The sequence below is a fragment of the Chaetodon trifascialis genome, chromosome 8 (genome assembly GCF_039877785.1).
Source record: "Chaetodon trifascialis isolate fChaTrf1 chromosome 8, fChaTrf1.hap1, whole genome shotgun sequence".
NCBI classification, from domain to species: Eukaryota; Metazoa; Chordata; class Actinopteri; order Chaetodontiformes; family Chaetodontidae; genus Chaetodon; species Chaetodon trifascialis.
Window position 1 is genome coordinate 24,691,332 of NC_092063.1, and position 23,919 is coordinate 24,715,250.

Below are 23,919 nucleotides of genomic sequence, written 5' to 3' on the forward strand. Positions count from 1 at the left end.
TGAGGTCAAGAGACTGTTGATTTCCTGATTTCCTGCTCACAGAGTGCTCTCCAAAGATGAGCTCAGGCCCATCCTGGATGGTTATGATAATGTCTACCACTCATGTAAACATCGAAATGAAAGGCAAAGGTCCCGACTCTCCTGAGGTTCACCCAAACACAAAGAAAGTGTTCATTCTTGACCTTGAAACAGCGGTTTGACACCAAAATGTTTAACTCAAAAAGCTTCTTTTTGAACTTTCAGCCACAGGCCATGGTCTTGATGGGGTGTACTCTGTCCTGTGGCAGTAGACGTTGACAGGTATCAGCCTGTGTCTCTCATATACATGAATGGATCCAGCATGGGGATAGAGCAGCATGAATACATGAATGAATTGGAAAAAGGTGAATCATAGAGACATTTAACATCCCATTTGTCTCCTTGCACCACTGGAAACATCCCATGCAGAGCTGGCTAACCAAGCAGGCAAATGTCCCAGGGGGCTGAATGCTCCAGGCCCATTGTGGTCTGGACTGCTTCATTTAAAGGCTAGTTGGACAACATGAATCTCGAAAGCATCAAGTGACACCTGGAAGTGAGTCCTGCTTCATCCTGATCTTCAGGCCTTGCGTGGAGAGGAGCCCTGAGCCAAATCAAGTCATGTGCTGCATATACCTAAATGAACATATTGTATCACATGCCTACAGGCAAATGGAGAAGCACAGAAAGTGGCAGTAGTTCAGGGGGACATTTGATTAGAGATGGTGGGAGGAAGGGGGGAGAGGGCAAGAATGAACCCCAGCTGATGGAGAACTTTTACCATCAACCATTTCAATGCAGCGTCACAGTGGGTTTGGTGCTGACGCACAGTTCTGCCCTTCACCAGGCACCGTACAGGAAAGTAGTCCCGGTCAGTTTTGGTGGAATAGTGCGGTTACTAACACAGCACAGTACAGCGCCACCTACCGGCGATCGTGCTGTTAGCACCACATCAGCTGAGTGGTGAGGCTCCGTGTGCATCCGACCCTCCGCAGGGGAGAGGAGGGGAAGGGGGCCCAGATGCAGCCATGAAGCGCATGCGCATAAGTCGGAGCGGCCCATTCCAGAAGGACGCCCGCTGTCGGCCAGATCCCGCAACTACTGCGCCGGGTTGTTTACAGCCACAGACTCGAACCCAGACGCCAAAGACACGCTTGGTTTTTGAGGGACGAGGTAGGTGCTTTTTTTTAAGAGACATTTGTTTAATTGGCCAAAGTGATTGACAGACCAATCAAGACTTTTAATGAGCCGGACTCGCGAGGAGCTCACAATGAGATTATTTATGCTAATCAAGTAGATGTCACTTCCGCCCCTTTTATTTGCGCCATTTTGGATAGGGCAGTTTCTAGGCTGGATGTGTATTGTCTGTCAGAGAAGAGAATGGGCAAAGCGTTATCGGCTGCCAGGCAATCATAGGCACACTTAGGCAATTTATCTGAAAGAGTGGATCCGCCGGTAGTTGTTCCCAACAATAGCACATGCGCCTGCCTGCACCACTACGGAGAATGGAGGCTTTCATTCTGTAATGAGTCTCGGAGGCTTTCTGTTCCCGTTTGCCGACCAGAGGGAAGAGGATAACCCCAGTCGGCGAGGGAGAATCGGGTTTGGAGGATAGACCAACGGCCGGGGGTGGCTGGTTCTCCCCCACGAAGCTAGTTGTCACCAGAGAGGATATTAGCGAGATATCTGAACGAAGTGAAAGTGTCTGTCCATCGCCTCAGCCATCCTGAGGCGACACATTTGGCTCAGAGGGGAGCAGTGGATGTGAAAGCAGGTAAAGTTGTCTGTCATAATGTTGGACACCTCCGTCAAAGCTCGACAGTTCGCTGTTAGCCGTTGCTACCTGCGAAGATGCGACGGCTGCCGCTGAACTATAGCTAAGGTAACTTGGCTGTCGATATGGCCAACGTTATGCTTCTATAAGTCATGAGGATTCAGCGGAAGCCTCAAGTTGAATGACTTCTCCCGCGGGTTTGTTTAGAGCAGCCTCGGGAAAATGCAAGCGAATATCCCGTGTGGGAAATGTAAGGACAGAATTGGCAGCATTAGTTTGCGAACAGCCCGTGTTGTTGGTGCGAGTTGGCTAGCTTAGCATGCTAACTTAGCGCGGTGTGTCCCCGATTCTTTGTCGGCGGCGGCAGCTCCCTGCCAAAGCCATCGATCAGGAGGCTGCCAGATGTTGATCAGAGATTAGATTCACTGACACTGAATGTCACCACACCGCACCATTGGGTCGTGATACGCTCAGCTGAAGCTACCATGACAAATCTTGCGAGTTAACGTGTTCAATGCGAGGAATGCTATGAATATTGAAAGTGTGTCTACATCACTGGACAGAGTTTTGTGTTGGGGACACACGGCAGGCTACATATTCACTGACAATGTGTGACATAAAATTCATGTAATTCATGTTTCTTATATCCTGCAAGTTTTCATTTGACTAATCAAACCCTCAAAAGTGATCAGAGCATGATCCGAGTTCACAGGTGACACCAGGCTGGTGATGCACTCACACCTCGTGTTTGATCCAGGGGGGCTGTCACTTGCTTAGGCAAAGTGTCACATTATGATCATGGTCACTACCATCTACGCCCCCACCACCACCACCACCACACACACGCACACACAGCCTCACACGCAGCCCTCCACCTTCATTGCTTAGGGCTGCAGACAGGTGTTTAGCCTATTAACCCCAGAGGATTTGAAGCATCCCAAACTTTTCTGCTGTTGGTGTGAGTGTGGACGTCACCAGGAGCGTCTCCCCTCACTGAGCATCTGCACATTGACAGAGGCAGCAGTCAGCCGGATCATAGGTTATCATGTCTCAGTAGAGGACTGAGTAAGTGTGAGGAAATGTGTGGCTGAAGGTTTGTGGGCCTCTTGTTGTTTCTTTTTCACAACATAGTAGAAGGGGGAAACCTGTTTTCTGCCAGCAGCCTTCAGCAGAGCAGAGCCTCCTATCGCCTTTCCTCCCTCTCCTCTTCCTTCTCTCCCTCCCTTCCCTCCTGCTCAGCGTCTCCTTGGCTTTTTGTTTCTCCTTTTCTTCCTCCCACCCCCCTCCCCTCCTTGCCTATCCGTCGCCCCCTCTTTCCCTCACCCTTTCCCATTTTCTCTCTCCCCTGTCAGCCTCTTCCCCTCCTTCCCTCACCCTCCCTCCCACCCCTCTCAGATCCTGTCTGTCTGACCTCCCTGCCTCCCCATCCCCTCCCCTCCCCCCTCCACTTCCACTCTGTCCTCTCTCCTTTCCTCTCATCTCTCCCCTCACACTCCTTCTACCCTCACTCACTTGCTCACTTCCCCTCCCCTCTCTCTCCCTCCTCTTCCTCCCAACTGCCCCCCCCTCCCCACACACACACACACTCACTCACCCTCCCCCTTCACTGATCTCTCTGGCTCCTTCTGTCCCTCCCCTTCCAACATCCCTCCCTCCTCTCCTCCCTTCCCTCCCTCCCTCTCCCTCCCTCCCTCCCCCTCCCCCTCCACTGCAGACATATTGTAGAGGCTGCTGCTGACTCAATAGGAGGCGCCATTCTGTGATGGTATTGCGAGGCAGGGAGAAAAAGGGGGCAGGCAGAGTATAGGGAGGCTTACATAATGGAGCTCCTCTCTAGCGCCATCTACAAGTAATGGGAGGAAGCAGGAAAGGGAGACAGAGAGGGGAAGTGTGCAAGGATGTGTGTCTCTTTCACTCACTCTTGGACTTGCACATTTCTGAATGGAAGACAGACAGTAGACAGGCGATGGACACAAATGTCTCCGGTTCTCTCAGCTCTTCACTTGGCCAATAGCCAGTGGAACCACACACACACACACACACACACACACACACACACACACACACACACACACACACACACACACACACACACAGTGTGTGTTTTCTAGAAGGGAAATGAGCTTAGATGTTCACAGGAATTGTTTGGGACGGTGCTGTTGTTGTCACTGTGCTGCCTTTATGTCACTGTGCATCCGTGACCTCTGACTTTTGCTACATGGAGCTCTGATTTGAAGAATTTAACCAGCCACTTTGGACAGTGAGTTTAACAGCTCTAACTTCTTCTGAACTTAATGTCAGTAATAGTCACACTGATGAGTGGATGGTGTTTTAATTGTAACACACAGTGTTACAAAACACGCAGTTTTGTGTGTCTGTCTTCATGTCGGGGACCTTACTTTCTACTCCAGACAGCGAAGTGAGGTTTACTCAGGTTGAATCAAAAGTTTGACAGGCTGTAACAAAAAACAATAGTTTTGTCATTGGGCAGGCACACAGTTTAAAAACTAAGCCACTGGGGCACTCCTGTAGGTTAGTCTGGTAGAGTGTGTACCACGATCAAGGCTGAATCCCTACAGCAGGGCCTGGGTTTGATACCATCCCAGATCCTTTGCTGCATGTCACCCCTCTCTCTCCCCTGCCTTCCCTGTCTCTTTGCTGTCACCATCAAAAATATAACAGAAATGCCCCCAGAAAGCCACGTTTAAAAAAAACAAAACAAAAACAACTTGCTGTTAACCATTGAGCACTGGCTTGTGACTTTGGTGTTTTCTTGTAAACAAACAAAACTTATGTTTCCATTAAGTGTTTCTCACCAAAAGGCATTGTGTGTATTCTTGGGGTCCATGAAACTGAGTGCATTTCCTCCTTAGAATATTTGTAAAGCTGTTTTTTTTTTTTTTGATAATTTGAAACCTGCAATGTTCACATCAGTGTTTACAGTACAAGCCAGCGGTGTCCTCCTTTGCTGGCACATGTCCATGTATCTTGGTAAATTACCACCTATCAATCAGAGGGATAGTTCTAAGCCATTGTCAGGAATGTATCTGGTCTTCTGCGACTAGGTGTGTCCGAGTGCATGAGGTCAAAACCTACATTATAACCTTTTACGTTTCATTGTCATGGGATCTTAAAGGTATTATGGAAACATGTTTGCTTGTTAAAGCCTCACCAGACTATTAAACTCTGTTAGGGAATTGAAGCTTTGCCAGCACATTGCAGTTGGAAAAGCGCAGTTAACTATATGTACAGGATCAGGGTCCTGGTTCCAGGCTCTCTGTCACATTGTGAGCTGGTCCATCAGCCGGCCAATGCAGAGGCCTCTGGCAAAACAACACAGCGTTGTACAGCAAAAACACCAAGCTCAACTTTTGCTGTAACGCAGAGTTACCCAGCAATGCACTGTGTTGGCCAATCGCATACATAGAAGTGCAGATTTCTGTTTACGTCATGATCGTCACAGCAAAAGATAAAACAGTTGCTGCTGTGATAACTTCACAGAGTTGTGAAACCGAATCCATGAGCGTTACAAACCTTTTTGCAGTGTTTTAGCATCTGATGAGTCTTTGTCGTTGTCTCAGGGGTACATAAAATAACATGCTCCCTGTGCTGGTTCAACGCAGGACTTTTTTCAGTCTGTGTCCCCACAAAGAGGGTGCTCTTTGGCTAAATAACCTATTGGGGAACAATATTAGCACTTTTAGTCATATATCTCTTGCTACAGATGTGACAATAAGTAGCTGTCACTCCTATTGACTGAATGAAACTATAATGAGCATGTATGTTAAAGACAGCTGTGCCTTAATGGCAAAAAGACATTACTTTAACAGATAGTTGAAGTCATCATATTGTGTATTTCATGTGGTATAGGTGTTCAGGTGTTATACAGAGTTAAGTAAAAGGTCCTTTTCAGCGAACTGTTCATTTCCTGACTTGGGATTCAGTTAACAGCCACCTGTCTACATTTTACCCTCCACCTGCTGATAACATGCTGTATGTGTCTTCTCTATTCAGGTGGGCAGAATGTTCCAGCTCCCTGTCAATAACCTAGGCAGTCTGCGGAAAGCAAGGAAAAATGTCAAGAAGGTCCTGGGAGACATCGGCTTGGAGTTCTGTAGAGATCACCTAGAGGTGAGTATGCTCAGCCTTTGGTATTTTCATACCGATGGCCGCACATTTGACTATACCCGTGTGTTGATAGCTTTGACGAATGGTTCTTGTTTGGATCTGTGTAGCACTGGTGTACATGTGGGAAATTTGTTTTGATTTAATAATAAGGCCAGTTTAGGAATTGCGATTGCTCTTCCATTTGGCTCACTGCGGGAAGTAAGGGTTCAGCAGTGGGGTGCCTGGCACTGCTGAATAAATGTAGAGAATGTATGATGATAGGAATCTATGAGCTGGACACCTAACATTATGCATACAGCATGTGATTACCCTATTGACATGATGCCCTTATTCTGGTGTGTCTCACTTAATGTAGGAGAAAGTTGCTCTTGAGGCTTAACAGCAGAAACCAAGGACTTAGTATCCAGCATCCAATTCTCTGGATTTCATAGAGGCCTGTGCACAAATGTGACGAGTCAAACAGATTTGGTGGGGTTAGGTGGAGGACTGTCTGAATTATATCACAATTCCTAATGTTTGACACGTCTGTAACATTTTACTGTTATTCATTTAGACGTGGGAGCCAGACTCCATATGATTTGTTTTACACAATAAGCTTACATAGAGTCCATAATTGAAAATATTGACTTATTTTCCAGCCCATACATTAAGTAAACGGGTGTCCCAGAGGACAGTAAAGCTGGCAACAGAGGTATGAATGTGAAGTATTTCTCATGCAGAAAAAATAGAGAAATCAATTATTTGTCACTGTTGTTTTGTGCAAATCAGTGTTTGTTTGACATGCAGGACAGCAGAGGCTGATTTTAGATTTCTGCACATCAACAAATCTGTTTGCTACAGTTCGCCAGAAACCCCTTCTTTTTGTCCCAATGTAACACATCTCATCACTGAAGCACACTTCAGCTTGGCATCATTCAAAAGACAGAAAACTGAAATAATTCCACCATTTATACGTGTCTCCATAGAGGCAGTCTGTGCCTCGTGAATGTTTCATATGATATTCTCCTGACTGATTGTGCCCTTGTTTTAACATCATGGAGTATTAATCTAAATCTCCTTGTTGTTTAGGACTATAAGGACTTCACTCCTCCAGAGGTTTATATCAAGCACACTACATGGGAAGATGTGTGCATGTGGGAGCCATCACATACCAAAGTCCAGGTGTGTGACACACACAGATGTGCACTGTGATATTTCAATCAGTTTTAAATTCTGACTTCTGTTCACACCATGAAAGCAGAAAAAAATATACAAAGGTGCAATACAATAGTTTTTAATTCTCTGAGACAAAGAACTTGTCAAATTTAAGCTTTTTCTCACCTCTCTGTCTCCAGGACTACAGATCAAAGCCTTTCTGCTGCTCCGGCTGCCTCTTTTCATCCAAGTACTTCTCTGCATACAAGAGCCACTTCCGCAATGTCCACAGTGAGGACTTTGAGAACAACATTCTCCTCAACTGCCCCTACTGCACTTACAATGGCAACAAAAAGACTCTGGAAACGCACATCAAACTTTTCCACATGCCTAACAACACTGTGCGGCAGGGCCCTGGTGGAATGGTGGCGGGAGCTGGTGGGATCATGATGAAGGATGGGGTGCTGAAGAGGACCGGGGACAGTGTGGAACAGGCGGTGTACTACTGCAAGAAGTGCACCTACAGGGACCCTTTGTACAATGTAGTGCGAAAGCATATCTACCGGGAACACTTCCAGCAAGTGGCCCAGCCCTACATCGTGAAACCAGGAGAGAAGACAAATGCTCAGAATGGTGGCACAGCAGGAGCCACAGGGAACACAGAGAGTAGTAACACAAACAATGTTAACATTAACCAGATTCACTGCAAGAAGTGTCTGTTTGTTCCAAGGACCTACGAGGCACTTGTTCAACACGTCATTGAGGACCATGAGAGGATTGGCTACCAGGTGACTGCCATGATTGGGCACACCAGTGTGATAGTCCCCCGTCCCAAACCGATCATCATGATCCCCCCTAAAACTCAAGGAGACAAGACCATCATTGGGATGGGCCCTAAAGGGGCAGTAATGGCCACTACCAGGTCTCCTGGCTCACAGCAGCTGGGTCGAGTGGTCATCGCATCTAAGACAGGCTTGAGCTCAGGTCTTCTATCTGGGATGAAACATGATGCAGTACGATTAAAGGCCGGGGGCACCCACGCATTCTCTGTTGGCAGCCAGCAGGTGAGGGTTTCCTTACCGGGGAATGCCCAGGTTTCTGTGCCCCAGCAGTCACATGCAGCAAAGCAGCTTATTTCAGGTGGTGGCCTGAGGAATCCAGTTGTGGGCAGTGCCTCTTCCTCACTCAGATCCAACCCCCTGGGTTCACGTGTCCAGGCAGCAGCTACTACTGTAGCCTCTGTCACGGCCAAGAAAAGCGGCTCCTCAGTGCTCGGCACATCCTATACCCAGAAGTGGAAAATCTGCACTATTTGCAATGAGCTCTTCCCAGAGAATGTATACAGTTCTCATTTTGAGAAAGAGCACAAAGCAGAGAAGGTGCCTGCTGTAGCCAATTACATCATGAAGATCCACAACTTCACCAGCAAGTGTCTCTACTGCAACCGCTATCTCCCCAGTGACACATTGTTAAACCACATGTTGATACATGGTCTGTCTTGCCCACACTGCCGTGCAACCTTCAATGATGTTGAGAAGATGGTGGCCCATATGCGGATGTCGCACCCAGATGAGAGCGTTGGCCCACGCACAGATTCTCCTTTGACCTTTGACCTCACTCTGCAGCAGGGCAATCCCAAGAATGTTCAGCTGATTGTCACTACTTACAACATGAGAGATGCCCCAGAGGAGTCGGTGGCGTTTCATGCTCAGAACAACAACACCTCTGTCTCGTCAGCCTTGTCTGCCTCCTTAATATCAGGCAAGAGGTTAATGCCTCAGCCTCCACTCAAAACTCCTTCAGGGGCCACCGACAGTGCACCAACCAAGAGTACCCCACAGGCATCTGTGCCCTACAAAAGGGATGTAGGCAAGACACTGTGTCCTCTTTGCTTCTCTATCCTCAAGGGTCCAATCTCAGACTCACTGGCCCACCACCTGAGAGAGAGGCACCAGGTGATTCAGACAGTCCACCCTGTAGAAAAGAAACTGACCTACAAGTGCATTCACTGCTTGGGGGTTTATACTAGTAACATGACTGCCTCCACCATCACTCTACACTTGGTGCATTGTCGAGGTGTAGGGAAATCCCAGAATGGCCAGGACAGTCGGGCAGCTCACTCTTCTCGGGTGGGCCAGGCCCAGAGCAGCGCTCTCAAACGGGCCAGTTTTGATTGCTCTGACGCTAGTGCGCCAAAACGAAGGAGGCCAGGACCTCCTGGGGAAAGGGCCCACCCACGGGATAGCAACGGTCCATCTACATTTGTAGAAAATCCTGATGAACCTGTAGTTCTGGCTCTTGACCCCAAAGGTCACGAAAACGAGTCCTACGAATCCAGAAAGGCATTTCTAACCCAGTATTTCAATCTAGCACCGTATCCCACACAACGGGAAGTGGAGAAGCTGGCAGCCAGCCTGTGGCTGTGGAAGTCGGACATTTCCAGTCACTTTGTCAACAGAAGGCGGAAATGCGTACAGGACTGTGAAACCCAGAATTCCAGTGTGTTGCTGGGGTTCAGTATGCACGAGCTCTGCAAAGTGAATCACGAGCTGGCGTTTGTGCAGGATGGCACGTACGAGGGCAGAAACGGCAAGAGGCGGACATCTAGGACGCATATGGGGGTGTCAGAGCAGGCTCTCCGAAGGCACAGGGAGCTTGTAGCTGCTAATGGTGGTGTGGCCCTGCCACGAAAGGGAAAGCCAGCTGGAACTGTGGAAGGTACGAAAGCAAAGCCAGCTGCCCCCAAATCCAACAGTGCCAGCAGAGACCAAACCAAGACAATCAACAGCACCTTACCACAGAAAATGCCTCTAGACCTTTCTGAGCCCATTGCCATTGACTCTGACAGTGATGAGGAAGAGCAGCAGAGGGATAAAGAACGGGAGGAAGAGGTACGTCCCCATGGTAACAAACAGATTACTGGAACTAAGGAGAGAATAGAGCCAAGGACAGAGTCCAAGATTATTTCAGATCTAGACGACATGTCAGATGATGACGACGACGAGGACGACGAAGATGATGACGAAGATGAGGACGAGGAGGAGCATGTAGAGAATGGCTTCGGGCCCACAGAGGGCACAGGAAGACATGCTGCTAAAGGAAGAGACACTCTACCAATCATTATTCCCAAGTTTGTACCATCATCTGCGAGAGGCGGGAGAGACAGAGCCCAGCTGGGCAAACAGCAGGTCTGACTGATAAAATCAGAAAGACTCAAACAGTCAGAGACACTTTAGATTTGATCCATGCCAACAAATCTGCCTCTCTTGAATGGAAGGACGCTGCCCGGGTTACATCGGGTATCTGTGAAGGAGCGAGTGATAAGGAGAGAACTCTACTTGAGTGAAATCTCAAAACAAGCCATCCAATGACATTCAAAGGCAGGACTCAACGAGCAGCTAGGATTAATGTAAAGATTTGTAAACAAAGTTTTAATGTTTCTTCCCAGAGCCGGAGGGGATGCGCAAAGACGAAAGTGAAGTTACACCAAACAAATAGAAAAAGTTTTTTGCCTTCTATATACTTTATTACATTGAGATAAGGAGTTATTAATGTTGATTTAGCCACTGAAGTTGTAAGTGTGGCTTAAAATATTGAGTTGTTGCGAGTTTAAGCTTTTAAGCTGACCGGATAATCCATAATTTTTCATGGCAGTCATTCTGAGATGGGTAGTGTAAATTTGTACAGTCTTTTAGACATGTTTGGACACATGTTGCCGTACATGTACCCTTAAATATTTGCTATTACCTGTGTGTAAGGTAGCCTCATATGTTCTACATTGGTATGCTTCACAATAGGTGTCGCTTTGGTGGCTGGTATTTTCTTGTATGTTTAAGTTTATTTTTTAACAAAAACCTAGTTTTTTTGCAAAATAATATATCTATATATAAATGAAATAACAATTGACTTGTTTTTGCTTTTAATTTGATTAGATTTTATTTTTTTAAGTTGGCCTTTTTATGGTTTCTGTTCTGAAAGAATAGTGGCGCTGACCTGTTTTCATCCTCTGACAGTATAAAGGAGCATTTCATCAACGTTTGCAGCCTTATGCTCATCAGCTCTACGTGGCTGGACTGAACTTGCTTTCAATTTTCACAATTTGAACTTGATGTTTCTTTACCCCACAAGACTGGACAGTAACCACCATGCTGACATCCACAAAGCTTCTTTTTTTTCCAAAAGAGTTGTGTTCTTTGAATTGTGCGTATTTGTTTTATGTTTTCATTTTTCACTTAAACATTTATGAACAATAAAGTGCTGTAATTGTGCTTCTCACAGAACTTATGGCCATGTCGGCTCCTTTGTTTGAAGTGTGGAGCAGAAGGATTGTGCACAAAAATGATTCTTCTTACTTGCTAATGCACAGCAATAGTTAGAAATGCTTTGAGTGTGTTTGTTTATTTTTAGATTATGAGCATTGTAAATGTGCTTTTGTCTGCAGATGTTCAAACTTAAACTTTCTCTTTAAACTTGCAGTATACATGTCATGCTAAAGCAGCACACTCAAGACTCAAGGGCTCATAGAACTTTTTATACAGGAGAGGTTACACATCCTGTTCCAGAGTGTTGCTAATAGTTAACTTGTACAGCAGTGAATGGAGTGTCCTCCTTTTGGTTTGAAAGGGGCTATAGAGTACTTCTCAGTAGAGATAAAGACTGTGTGGCTAATGGTGCAAAGTGAACTTTTTGGTATTTTGGTGCCTGTTTGAAATACTGAAATACAGACACCCCACCACCACCACACACACACACCCAAGCAGTCCCAAGATATAAATATGAAAGGTCATCTGACACTTAAGGAGAGAGATAGCAAAATTGTAAATACTGGATTTATTCATCACTCCAGGCTCATGACCACGCTAAGGCCATAACGTGTAATGAGAGGTCACAGATAGATTTTACTTCAGTTTTAACGGTCACAAGCCAAAAAGATTTTGGGGGTTTTAATCTCCAAAACAGGAACCAAATGCTATAATATTGCAAAACAACAGTAAGCAAATTGTTAGAAAGTATTGTGCTAGAAAAGCATTTAAAACAAAGACATATTTATTTTATTTTTTTACATTGAGTGGGCAGTGATGTAGGGAGGGAGGGATCATTCAAAAAGTATAAACCAGTGGGACATCAGGGAGACTGACTTTTGTTTGATATTATTGAGCGGCAGACTGATCAGAAATGTCAGTCTCCTTTTTAAGAAAGACAGATTTTTGGCACAAAAACGAAAATTGTATATATTGTATATTCTATATTGACAAAGTTAATGGATAAATGTAGTTTCTAATGTGTGCAAGCCAGTTTCAGTATGGCTTTAGCAGCTATGTTGTTACAGGTTTCCTACAACCTAACGATTACCTTAATCACCAGCAGCCAGGAGAAAATGTGTCTTATATGGTCAGATACAGTGGCATCAACAGGTACCTGTCATGTGGTGCTCTGTTTGTCTGCATTTTTGAGCTCAGTGTCTCTGCCGGCTCGATGTAATGTTGAGTCAGTCTGTGGCATCTGTGATGGCATTTTGCAAGAAAGTAAAGCATGCAATTTCCAGCTATAGAAATGATCTTTTCCTCTAAGTTAATTGGATCTTATTTAAGGAACTATTAAAATTATCCAATTGAATATTTAATTTCCCAATCAGGTCTGAGATGAAGTCAAGACATATGCATATCCATCAGCACATCGTAATGAGATTTTCCATCTCTTTGTAATTTGACGAAACAGTGGGGAATATCAACCCAGGGTGAGATTTATTCCCAGTTCCACATTTCTATATATTTCTACATTCTTTTATATATATGTGTGTGTGTGTGTGTGTGTGTGTGTGTGTGTGTGTGTGTGTGTGTGTGTGTGTGTGTGTGTGTGTGTGTGTATATCCCAACACAGTGCTTCATCACTTCTTCATCTTTGAAAAGCCAAAAATAGTTCTTGGTGGCCAAAATTGAGTTGGCCCCCAGTGTAGCCTTGCTGGAGTGTTATTATATGTCTGGTGTATTGAAGAGTGAGGGTTTCCTTACACGAACTGTGCAAAATAATGATCTCACTCTCAGATAAAGCCTCATCTGTATGTTTTCAACCACAGAAATTACAGGTAAAGGAGTCACTGACATCATCTTGATAAGGGAGAGATTGTCTTCCTGTGTTTTGTATGCGGGTTGTTGAATCGTTTTGCCTTTAATGTGGTCATTCTCAAAATTCAGTGCAGATAACACGGCTGCCCAGTTTCCACAACCAATTGGTTGCCTGAAATCGGTGACAAGCTCCACATTTTAAGTAAACCTTGTTTGAACATCCTCTTTTCTGCGTGTACAATGAGGTGTTTAAAGAAAACATGAAAGGGAATATGTGATGTGTTTGTCAGAGAGCTACAATAGGTCCTCCTGTGTTCTGGTTTTACAGCTATACCAGATTGGACCCTGCCTGCATGTTACCAGTGATTACATGTGGAAAGGCCTTGGTTAGAAATAGAACACTACATTATTAACCCTTTTCTGGGGCATACCATTGGATGAAAGGTACTCTCCCGGAGTAGCGATCAATCAGATCTGACTGAGATTCATCTCATGAGTCACACAGTTCTACCAAACCAGGTAAATTGAGTGACATCATGGGTGCATTCACTATATATATTTTTACCTCCAAGTATTTCATTAAAATCCCATCTTTTGCCACCCTGGGATGAGGAATCTAAAATGGAGGGAAATTACCCCAGTGTGAGAGGGAGGGAGAGTGAGGCAAGGCTCTCCTTGGCTGGATAGTCAGTGTTGCTATGCTGTTATAAGGAGCGAGAGAGGGAGGAAGGGAGGGAGGGAAGGAGTGGTGGGGGAGGCTGAAGAAGAGAGAGAGAGAGGCCTGGCAGACTGTGGGGGAGGCGGAGGCCTCATCTGCAGTGCTGTGTAGAAGGAGCGCTTAACAGCCTTTCAAAGGGGGGAGGGGAGGGGAGGGGAGGCAAGAGAGAGAGACGAAGGGAAGGGGTGGGGATATAGGAGTTTGGGGGAGGGGAGGAGAAGAAATAGGGAGTCAGAGAGGGACAGGAGCACAAGGGAGGAGAAGCAAAGACAAGGGGAGAGGAGAGGAGGAGAAGGGAGAGTGGCAAGGTAGAAAGAGGGGAGGAAGTGGTAGGGGCAGATGGAGGAGGGTGTAGGGGGAAGGGAAAAGGAGGAGGATGAGGAGAGACAAAAAGGGGAGAGGAGGAGCAGGGGGAGGGGAGGTGGTGGTGGTGCTGTAGGGACTGGCGCCCCCTGTAGCTGGAGGAGAGAGACAGAGAGGCCCTGGTGTGTGTGCTGTCAGACACAAAGAGGTGCAGCCTGCGAGACAAAACAGCCCTTGTGCTTAACAGGAGGGAGGCTAATTGGTTGAACTGGCCACAGGTCAGTTTAGCATTTGCCCCCACCTGACCTGCAGCTTGCATCCACCTGAGTGGTGACGGCTTGCTAATCAGGGCGAGAGAGGGGAAGAGGGAGCAGAGGAGGGGAGGTGGAATAGAGGAGCAGAGGAGAAGGGACATGTAGAGGGGGTCGTGAGCAGGTTGTAATGTAATAACAGCTGCGGCGGAGTCATTGATGGCGCCCCCTGTAGGAAGCTGGCAGGAGCCGATGTGAGATTCCTTTTTGCAAAGGGGGAAAAGATAAAAAATAACAAATTAGTGTGCCAGTGGAAGAGCCACTCGTGATGTTGTGGCTACAAAATTTCATCGTGTAGTTTGCATCCTCTGAATATTGCATGTCGCTAGAGGTCATCTAGATCAGGGTGCCACACAAACCAGAACAATAAGACCAGCACAGGGACGGAAAGAGAGACGAGGAGGAGAGAGGAGAGAGAGGGGGTCGGGCTAAAGAAAGGCCTTGCAGACTGCAGGAGAGACAAGAGGCCTCTTCTGCAGTGCTGGGTGATGGAGCTGTGGGGGGAGGAGGGGGGTGCGAGTGGGTGGCTGAGGGACACAGCAGAGGTGGGGGGGTGGAGTGGAGAGAGAGCAGTGGGGGGGCAGAGAGAGATGATTGCTGACCTATCCCTCTACTAGCGCCTCCTGCAGTTAGAATGGCCTTGCTGCACAGACTCACAGAGCAAATGATTCATGAAAGAATATGGCGAAATTGAATCATTCATGGCCAGAGAAAAGAGAGATAATGAAAAAAGAGAAGGGACACGAGTAAGAGACCAAGACCTGTGGGCAATCGTAAGAGAGAGAAATCATTTGTGATGGGGAGAGTTTCCCGAGAATGAAAAGGAGAGGAAATGGGAGATGACAAAAGAATACAGATGAGATATAGAGGAAGAAAGGAAGTCATGAGAGGGAGAAAGAGGTGACAAGAAACTACTTCTGCCATTTTGGTGGACAATTGCAACCCAGCAGTGCAGAGTGGCCACGTCCCCCTGTGACAGACGTGGACAGGGTCAGGGTCGAGGGTCTCTCTTTTGTTGGAGAGAGAGAGAAGAACTTTGATTAAAGTCAAGAAAAATCAAGATATTTTGGCAAGTTCTGTATTCAGGAAATTCAAAAAAAGTAAAATGCCAATCTTTTTGGCCTTTGACCCCTAAAAATGAGGCAATGGTTATGTGCTTAGTGTGGTCCAGGACACAGAGGTGCTGAAGATGTGGAGGTGTCCAGTATGTCGCATATTTTAAAGGAAAAGTTTGATATTTTGGGGAATGTGTTTATTCACTTTTTTGCAGAGAGTGAAATGAGAACTTTGCTATGATTAGTTAAACATGAAGTTAACGTCAGCAGCTGGTTACCTTAGCTCAGTCCAAAGACAGCAGATATGTTTGGCTCTCTTCAAAAGTAATGAAGTGCACCTGCCGGCACCTCAACAGGTGCTTTCGCTCACGAGTGGTTGCTGCCGCAGCTGCCGTCCTGTAGCGTCTTTTGAACGAGCAGTGGTCCAGCAGGTGACAGCTCTATGCCTGTTCAGGTCTATCTTTAATCCTACCAACAACCTACACCATACATCAGGGGCTGCCACTACCCCTCAGCTGTAACCTCATCGCATAGCTAAAAGGATCAGATTGTAGTTAAGAACACATGAAATGGTTAACAAGTTTTGCTAACGCGTGCTGTTTATTGTCCCAGACTGGATAATCAAGCTCTGAATCTGATGCTGAAAATGCCAGTATGCATTTATGAGAGTGCCATTTGCCCTCCTCCTGTCTGCTGCTGTGTTTACATTGAAAAAATGGAGGCAGTGGTGGCAACCGCATGCTGCCTGAAGGCACCTAAAGTAATTAACACATTATATCTTGTTTATTTAATCCATTGAGTCTGCTGGTTCAGGCCATAGCAGAGAAGAAAGGTCCAAACAGTAACAGCTTCATAAAGCAGGTCATACATGAAGGATAACTCCAAACAAGCAAAGCGTGATGTGTGAAGCAGTCAGTGGTGAAGTGAGGGTGTGTTGGGTGCTGTGAAGCTGGAGGTGCTTACAGGTTTTCATGTGACAAAAGCAAAGGATAAACTAAACACAATCAAACCAATGAAACCAAGTCAGCTGTCTGAAGTACAAATGTCTTCATGAGGGAGGGAAAGCAAGCCGTCTTGGAAGCGGGCTGACTTATGTAGACTCCCAACCACGCAGGGCCAATCCCTCAGTGAGTTAGTGGGGGTCAGGCCCAGGGCCCTCACACTGTATCATAAAGCACAAAAGCAACCACATATCACCACATGATACCCCAGCTTGTGAAGCAACGATAAACACCACCAAAGTCATTTTACAAACATGAAACCTGTCCACAGTGAAAACTGTCCCTCAAGGTTAATCTGTTTCACTCATGAGAGAAAACCCCAGAGACCACAAAGCTCTTTCATGCTGGATCCATCTAAATACTCAAACTGTTTCGTTAAAGGTAATAAGATCACAATCACACACACACACACACACACACACACACACACACACACACACACACACACACACACACACACACACACACACACACACACACACACACACACACACACACACACACACACACACACCCTGCATCAGACAACTCTGCATTGATGTTCATTGAGTTCTTAAGCATGTGAATAATACCATCTATCATCCACCCATCCATCCTTTTTCTGCAGCTTATCTTGCCTTGGCCTTGGCAAAGCGGGAGCAGACTAAGCAACGTATTCCAGACATTGCTCACGCAGAAACATTTTCCAGATCCTTCATGGGGATTGCAAGCCAAACTAGATATATAATCTCTGCAGGGGCCCCTGAGTAGCTCACCTGGTACAGCTGCACCCCACTGAGGAGGCTGAGTCCTCAGCAGGTTTGATTCTAACCTGTGGCCTCTTGCTGTGTGTCTTCTCCCCCATCTCATGCATCAAATAAGGAAAAAAAAGGCCCCCAAAATTAGCAGGCATCTCAACAAGATCCAAAGATACTGCCATGAACTCCTTCATTTGAAGCAGTAACATACTCCCAACCTGTTAGGAGTAATCCATCGTTTTCAGGCAGTGAACCATGGCCTCAGACTTGGAGGAGCTAAATCCCATCCCTAACACTTCACACTCAACTGCAAACCACCCCAGTGTGCACTGAGGCTCATGTTCTCATGAAGCTTACAGAAGCACATCACCTGCAAAGAGTACAGCCTGTTTCTTCTTCTTTTCTTCTCATGTTGGGGACAGTGCAAGCAAAGTGTTTGCTTTGGGCAGATTGATGGCTATTTTTTCATCTTAACCTTAACTGACAGCCAATACTTTGCAAACAGCCTCCAATATGCCTGTCAACATGTGAATCAAACTTTCCATGATGTTGCATGAATAGGGCTGCAGAAACTCAGCTGGTGACATAATCATCATCTCATTGGTGAGAGTGTGTGTGTGTGTGTGTGTGTGTGTGTGTGTGTGTGTGTGTGTGTGTGTGTGTGTGTGTGTGTGTGTGTGTGTGTGTGTGTGTGAGAGAGAGAGAGAGACAGAGAGAGACAGAGAGAGAGAGCCAGCAGACTCCTGTGCAGTAGTGTGTGCAGTGATGGCAGAAAGAGGGAAGGGACCAAGCATGAGGGGGAGTATGACTGTGTGTGTGCATCAGGGAAACCAACAGCAATATTTCCGTGGAAAGGACAGGGAGCAGAGAGAAGCTTTGCATGGTGACAATGATGCAGCCACTGGCACCCCTCATAGCTGGAAAGCAGATATCTGCTGGTCACATTGCACATATTGCAGAGGGACTGGTGGGAGGGGTGAGGCACAAGGGAGGGAGGAGGTCTGCTGGGAGGTCAGACGCTTTATCTACAGAGCTGTGGACAAAGCCGGTACGAGAGAGGGAGGCTGAAAAGGAGGGGAGTGAGGAAATGGGGCAACAACCTACTGGGGAGTGCCATTTACTTGGTGAACATGAAAAAAGAGTTTTTCTAGCAGTTGACAAATGCATGAATTTGTTGACCTGACAAAACAATGTATATGATCTGTTTGGTGTTTACATACATTTAAAAATAAATGTAGCCTCGGTCAGAAGTCATGTTTTGATACAAAACAGCAGCTCTGGTGCTGAATCTTCTTCAAGATCATTTCAGGTAGACAGATATTTGCCAGTGCGTCACCTGAATCTGTTCTGTGCAGCTGAAGGACGGTATCCTCAGTCACCGTATGACCCTGCTGCTGTGACAAAATATTTTTAGTGGAAGAGGAGTGAATTTGTTCTTTGCCCTTGGAGTTCTCTCCTGTACTCTTTCTGTAGAATAACTGGACGTTCTGCATCACAGCCTCAAGCCCCTGAAATCCTGTACTTAGTGTTTTTTAGTAGTACACGCTGCATCTCTACAGAATAATGTAACAATGTCAATGAATAAATAAATATAAGAAGACATGATGATGACGCTCTATGTCTCCAGCATAATTCTGGACAGCTTGATTCACATGCTGTGTGTAAAATATATGGAAACAATGGCTGTTTGGGAAGAGGAGAAAACAAAGTTTGAATTCAGCTTCCAAAGATTTACCACCACTAAACTACATGGTGGGCCCTAAAAAAGTTGTGATGGATTTGTAATTGCAACTGGAAGTACAAAATAACAGTAATTGTTGTTAATTATAATGTAGCATCATTCATCTTTAACGTGCTGTAGGCCTTGCTTGGTCTGGTATGACCAGTTATGTTATGGTGGCTGTTCGCAGACTTTGGATTGATGCTGTGTAACTGACATTAAATTACACATGAATGATCACATATGTACTTGCATGTGAAAGGAGTCGCTCGAAGTGATGAACTCACAGAGGTTCTTCTCTGCGTTACAGAGTGTTTTGGTGACTTTCAGCTCCATCTTTTGATTTTCTAGCCTGTAACTTTGCTGTTTGGTTCACCATTCTCATATTGTTGTGACTGTCTGCAGCAGACACCTGTCTTCAGTGAAACCCATAACTCATCATCACCAAGCAGCAAACAAAGTGAGCAAATAGCTTGTGAACACAGTGGAGCATTTAGCAGCAAAAGAGTTACATTTGCCTGAAGGCCAGGACAGTGACGTGGCATTGAAAAAGGTGTACTGACGCTAAAATTAGTATTGACACATTAAAAACAAACAAACAAATGTATAATGCATATCAGAATGGAAAAGATACACCTCTCCAGATGTTGGCACTCTAAAAGAAGAGTTAGAAAAAGCTTTTGAATATGCTGCCCTGTCTTGCTTAACCTGCTCATGTTAGGGTTATTGTTGACAGTGTTTTCACGCTGCCCTCTTGGCAAGGTGTGAAAAAAATCTAATCTCAAATAGGCCTCAACCTTGTAAAATAAGAGAAGGAAAAAAAGAAAACGTGATAGGAAAAGCACAGGTGCTCAGCCTCAACCAAGAATCAACAGGTTTGCTCACTCCAACCTTACCTGAGAGACTTACTTTGTGGTTGGGAAATCAGTGGTTAGTAGGGGTTCACTTGGTTTGTTTATCTTTTAAAGAAAACCAAGTGAAGTGATTTTTACATTAATAACATTAACAATGGATCTGTTCTCCAGCTGTCCTTGTAAATCCTGACAGTGTCACAGTGAACCACAATGTACAAACTCTGAAAGCAAAGCAGCTCAGTGGAATTCAGCCATCATTTGTTTTATTTTTCCTGCTGGGACATGTCAAACATCTTCCATGAAAAAGAAAAAAAAAAACACATGATTCAATCAGAGCAGATAAAGCAAACATTGTGCAGTCAAGTATGAAATGAGAGAGAGAGAGAGACAGAGAGAGAGAGAGAGAGACAGAGAGAGAGAGAGAGAGAGACAGAGAGAGAGAGATCAGAGTTAAATTCATGAGATGCCCAAAGATGAAGCATCTTCAACATTTCAATCAAAATTAGTGCATTATTTTTGTTTTGTACAGTTTTAAAGGGAAAAAAGGAAATGAGCACCATGCAAAAGCTGCAAAAAAGGCACATGAACAGACAAGCTCTCAGATAACTTTCACAAAGGTCTCAGACCTTTATTATCTTGATAGCGCTGTGACTTGTTCACAATCATTGTAAGGAAAGGCCACATGATACAAGTGATGTGAGCAGCCGTGAGCTCCTCTGAGCAGCTGCCCACCGCTTTAATGGATTCTCGTGAGAAGGCTAAAAGAAGACAGCAAAGAGTTTTCAGGTATTACATCAGTTCATAATGTAATTAATGAATTAAAAACGGTCATTAAGAAGAAGAGTGGAGGTCAAGTTGAGGTCTGGAAGACCAAGAAAACATTCAGAGAGAATTGCTTGTAGGATTGCCAGAGAGGTAAATCAAAGCTCTGTTTGACTGCAAAAGACCTTCAGGAGGATTTAGCAGACTGTGCAGTGATGGTGCACTGTTCCACTGTGCAGCAACACCTGCACTGATACCACCTTCATGGAGGAGTCATCAGAAGAAAACCTTTCCTGCATCCTCACCACAAAATGTTTGGAAAGGAACATCTGAAAGCCTGAAGCATGTCAGAAACACACCCTGTGGACTGATTCATTTAAAAGAGAACTGAAAAACTGAAAAAACATCTCTCCAACTGACAAGCACAGGGGTCATGCTTTGGGCTTGTGTTGCAGCCAGTGGTACAGTTACAGCGGGCCTCAGTGCATTATGAAACACAGACAATATCTAATATTTTTTCTCTTAATCTTTTCATGTTCATTCTCTTTCCCTCTGATCAACTGTATGTTCTTTGATTATTACTGGATCATGTCACAATCTTGCTGCCCTTTGTATACTGTAGTCAGGATTTTATTAATCCCGTTTTTATGGATAAGGGTAATTTGTGCAACAGAACTAACAGATGAGTGTGGGAGATCAAGCACACTTTGAGGTCTAATCGGGCACATAGGTGAAAACCCCTGTGTAGATTGACTTTTCAATAATTCAATAATATTTCAATCCATAGAATGTTGTCTAATGAAACAAGAACGGCCTTTGGTCACTTTTCTGCACGTGATCATGCCACAAAACAACGTCTTATCAAATATGGTTGTTTGGACTTTTTATTATCATTTTACTGGCCCTCACATGAAGTTTTGGAAGACCTGCCAGTAATTCATCTCACTGATCTAATTTAGGCTGGTATTTTGTTCAAGAAAATATGACATTAATCCACTGAAGTGGTTTTCATCCTCGATATCAGTGCTGTACGATGACCACCGCCTGTAGAGCAGAGCTCAAAAACCTTTTTGAGCACCACTTTATCACTGCCTGTAATGGTGGGACATACTGTACTGACAACTTTATGTATACAGAGTGTTATGCATACATAGCTTAGTGCATACACTTTTGAGTACAGTAAATGCCCATAGGGCTGATAGCCAGCTGCAGTGGACTGATATGGCTTCTGTCCAGAAGGTGTCACTATACACTAAGAAACAAGGCGCAGTCATCTCCAACAGTGCCCACATCATTTTTATCTCTATACTTGACATCATGATGATAAATTAAAAGCGCTTACTACACCACTTCCCCCATGTCATGTGTAATCAATATGCAAATGATATCACACAAGGTATAATATGATGCCAAATGTATTTTTGTTGCTGTTTTAGATTTTTGCACACCACTGTAAAAATTTGCAGTGAGGAATAAAAGAAGAAAGAAGTAGAGGATAGTCCACCTAATAAGACTGTTCTTATTATTTATATACTTTATCCAGGAAATTTCTAATGAGGTATGTGATTTACAGGCAACAAGGTATTCATTTGAACTGTTTAGAGAATAGTTTCTAATGGGGGACATTAAAAGGGGTTTTTAGGATCTCCAGAGAAATTTGGATTGTTCAGCTTGAATTTAGCACAGTGACATAGCTTAATGTGTGAACACCTGTACTTTAATCACTGATGGTGGAAATCAATAACCAAATCATGAAAATTGTCCATTCAGATAGGGTTTGTTGGATAAATAAAATGTAAAAATCTTTATTGTTCTCGTCTAGTGTTGCTCTAGCTATTAGATTAAGGTTGGGAGCCCCTGACAGGTCAGTCCTTCGGACAGGCCTTCAAGGTAGAGGGCTCTTATTTTGAAGTCGAGGCTGAGAGACAGACAGAGCTGAGCCTTTTATTTTGAAGTCTCGTGGCGGCAACTCACCAGGGAGAGAGAGAGAGAGAGAGAGAGAGAGAGAGAGAGAGAGAGAGAGAGAGAGAGAGAGAGAGAGAGAGAGAGAGAGAGAGAGAGAGAGAGAGAGAGATGGTCTGATGTAGACCGACACACTGTACTCGTTCGCAGTACAGCTTCATTGGCAGCAGCAAGTATGAGAGGAGTTAAGTTTACAGGGTGAGCTAGGCTGGTTGGCAGCCGTTGTCGCGTTTTTGGAGAGACAAAGCAAGCCGCTGGACGTCGAGAAGTCGTGGGCCAGTGGGTGTTACTGGACAATAAGTGGTGGACACATAAGGTTATTAGACACAGAGCGGCTGTGGCGGCGGCGGCGGCAGCAGGAGCAGGAGCAGCGCAGTGTGCTTTGGCGGCCGTCCCGCTGCTAGCGAAACATGAACAAGAACCACCGAGTGCCGAGCAGCCGTTCTCTGAGTGCCGTGGAGGTGAAGAGCAAGGTAAGGCTGCGTAGGACGACTTCTTCTTTAGCTGTGTACTAGCTGTAGTTGTAGTCTTAACTCCCCCGTGATGACTACTCTGGCTAATTTAGCCTGCTAAGTGGCTTGATAGCAAGTTATAATGTTGCGCAAATTACACAGATACAAGCTAACGCTTAACCAGCCGACACAGGTGTTGCTATTACCTCGCTTGTCGCCCGCCATAGTTAAAACTCTGTTTTTAATGGTGATTTAGGTCGATTTTTCACAGAAGTTTGATAGCTAGCTAGTAAGTTTGAAGGCGGAGGTTATGTCAGCTGACGCCGCAGTGAGCCAGTGTCACCTGTCACAGCGTCCTGCGTCGCTCACCTCTGCTCATTTACCAAACAATGACTGCAAGTTTGAGTCAAGCTTTCGTGTCAGCTAAAACACAGAGGAAGTTTCCATAAGTTTGAAGATGTTTAGCTCTGTGAAATGTGTCTCAGTATGCTCGTTGGTGGCTGGAGCTTGTTGTGTCATTTTCCTGAGCGCACAGGTGTCACACGGCCTGCGTCAGGCCTGCCTGTGCTGCGATCATACGCACATGCTGAGGAACGGGACCTCAGGGCGATTTTTGCTCTTCAAAACTAGTTTTTATGCTGTATGTTGACAAAAAATATGACCTATTCATTAGTGCCACTACCTCTTTGGTTAACAGTTTCAGTTAAGTTTGCCTCCAAACACTTAACTCAAAGTCATAATATACTTTTTGTTTGACTTTGTTCAGTTCTTTGCCAATATAAGCAGTCCAGGCTCATTTATCTCAGATTGTCGTCATGTGGGGGACCTGTGTTGTATCCCAGTCTATTACTACTATAATCCTGCTGTGTACCAATGAATAAGTTGATGAGTGTCCAGGTTGGCAGTGAATTGTAGATCATCTTTT

The 23,919-nt window shown here is 45.2% G+C and overlaps 3 protein-coding genes across 3 annotated transcripts in view; all 3 read left to right on the top strand.

The window, feature by feature from the left end:
* Window positions 1-23,919, top strand: part of LOC139335492 (collagen alpha-1(XX) chain) — a 90,058-nt gene that overhangs the window by 32,828 nt on the left and 33,311 nt on the right. The window lies entirely within an intron of this gene.
* On the top strand, window positions 1,344-11,334 carry adnpb (activity-dependent neuroprotector homeobox b). Its single transcript, XM_070969028.1, has 4 exons — window positions 1,344-1,792; window positions 5,807-5,923; window positions 6,989-7,081; window positions 7,255-11,334. The coding sequence occupies exons 2-4, from the start codon at window positions 5,816-5,818 to the stop codon at window positions 10,246-10,248; spliced, it is 3,195 nt and encodes a 1,064-aa protein (XP_070825129.1). The 5' UTR covers window positions 1,344-1,792; window positions 5,807-5,815; the 3' UTR covers window positions 10,249-11,334.
* The window catches only part of pard6b (par-6 partitioning defective 6 homolog beta (C. elegans)), a 20,091-nt gene continuing 18,845 nt past the window's right edge, over window positions 22,674-23,919 (top strand). Inside the window, exon 1 of the mRNA XM_070969218.1 lies at window positions 22,674-23,015. Within this exon, the coding sequence (XP_070825319.1) occupies window positions 22,953-23,015 (63 nt within the window). The 5' untranslated portion in view covers window positions 22,674-22,952. The remainder of the gene's footprint in view (window positions 23,016-23,919) is intronic.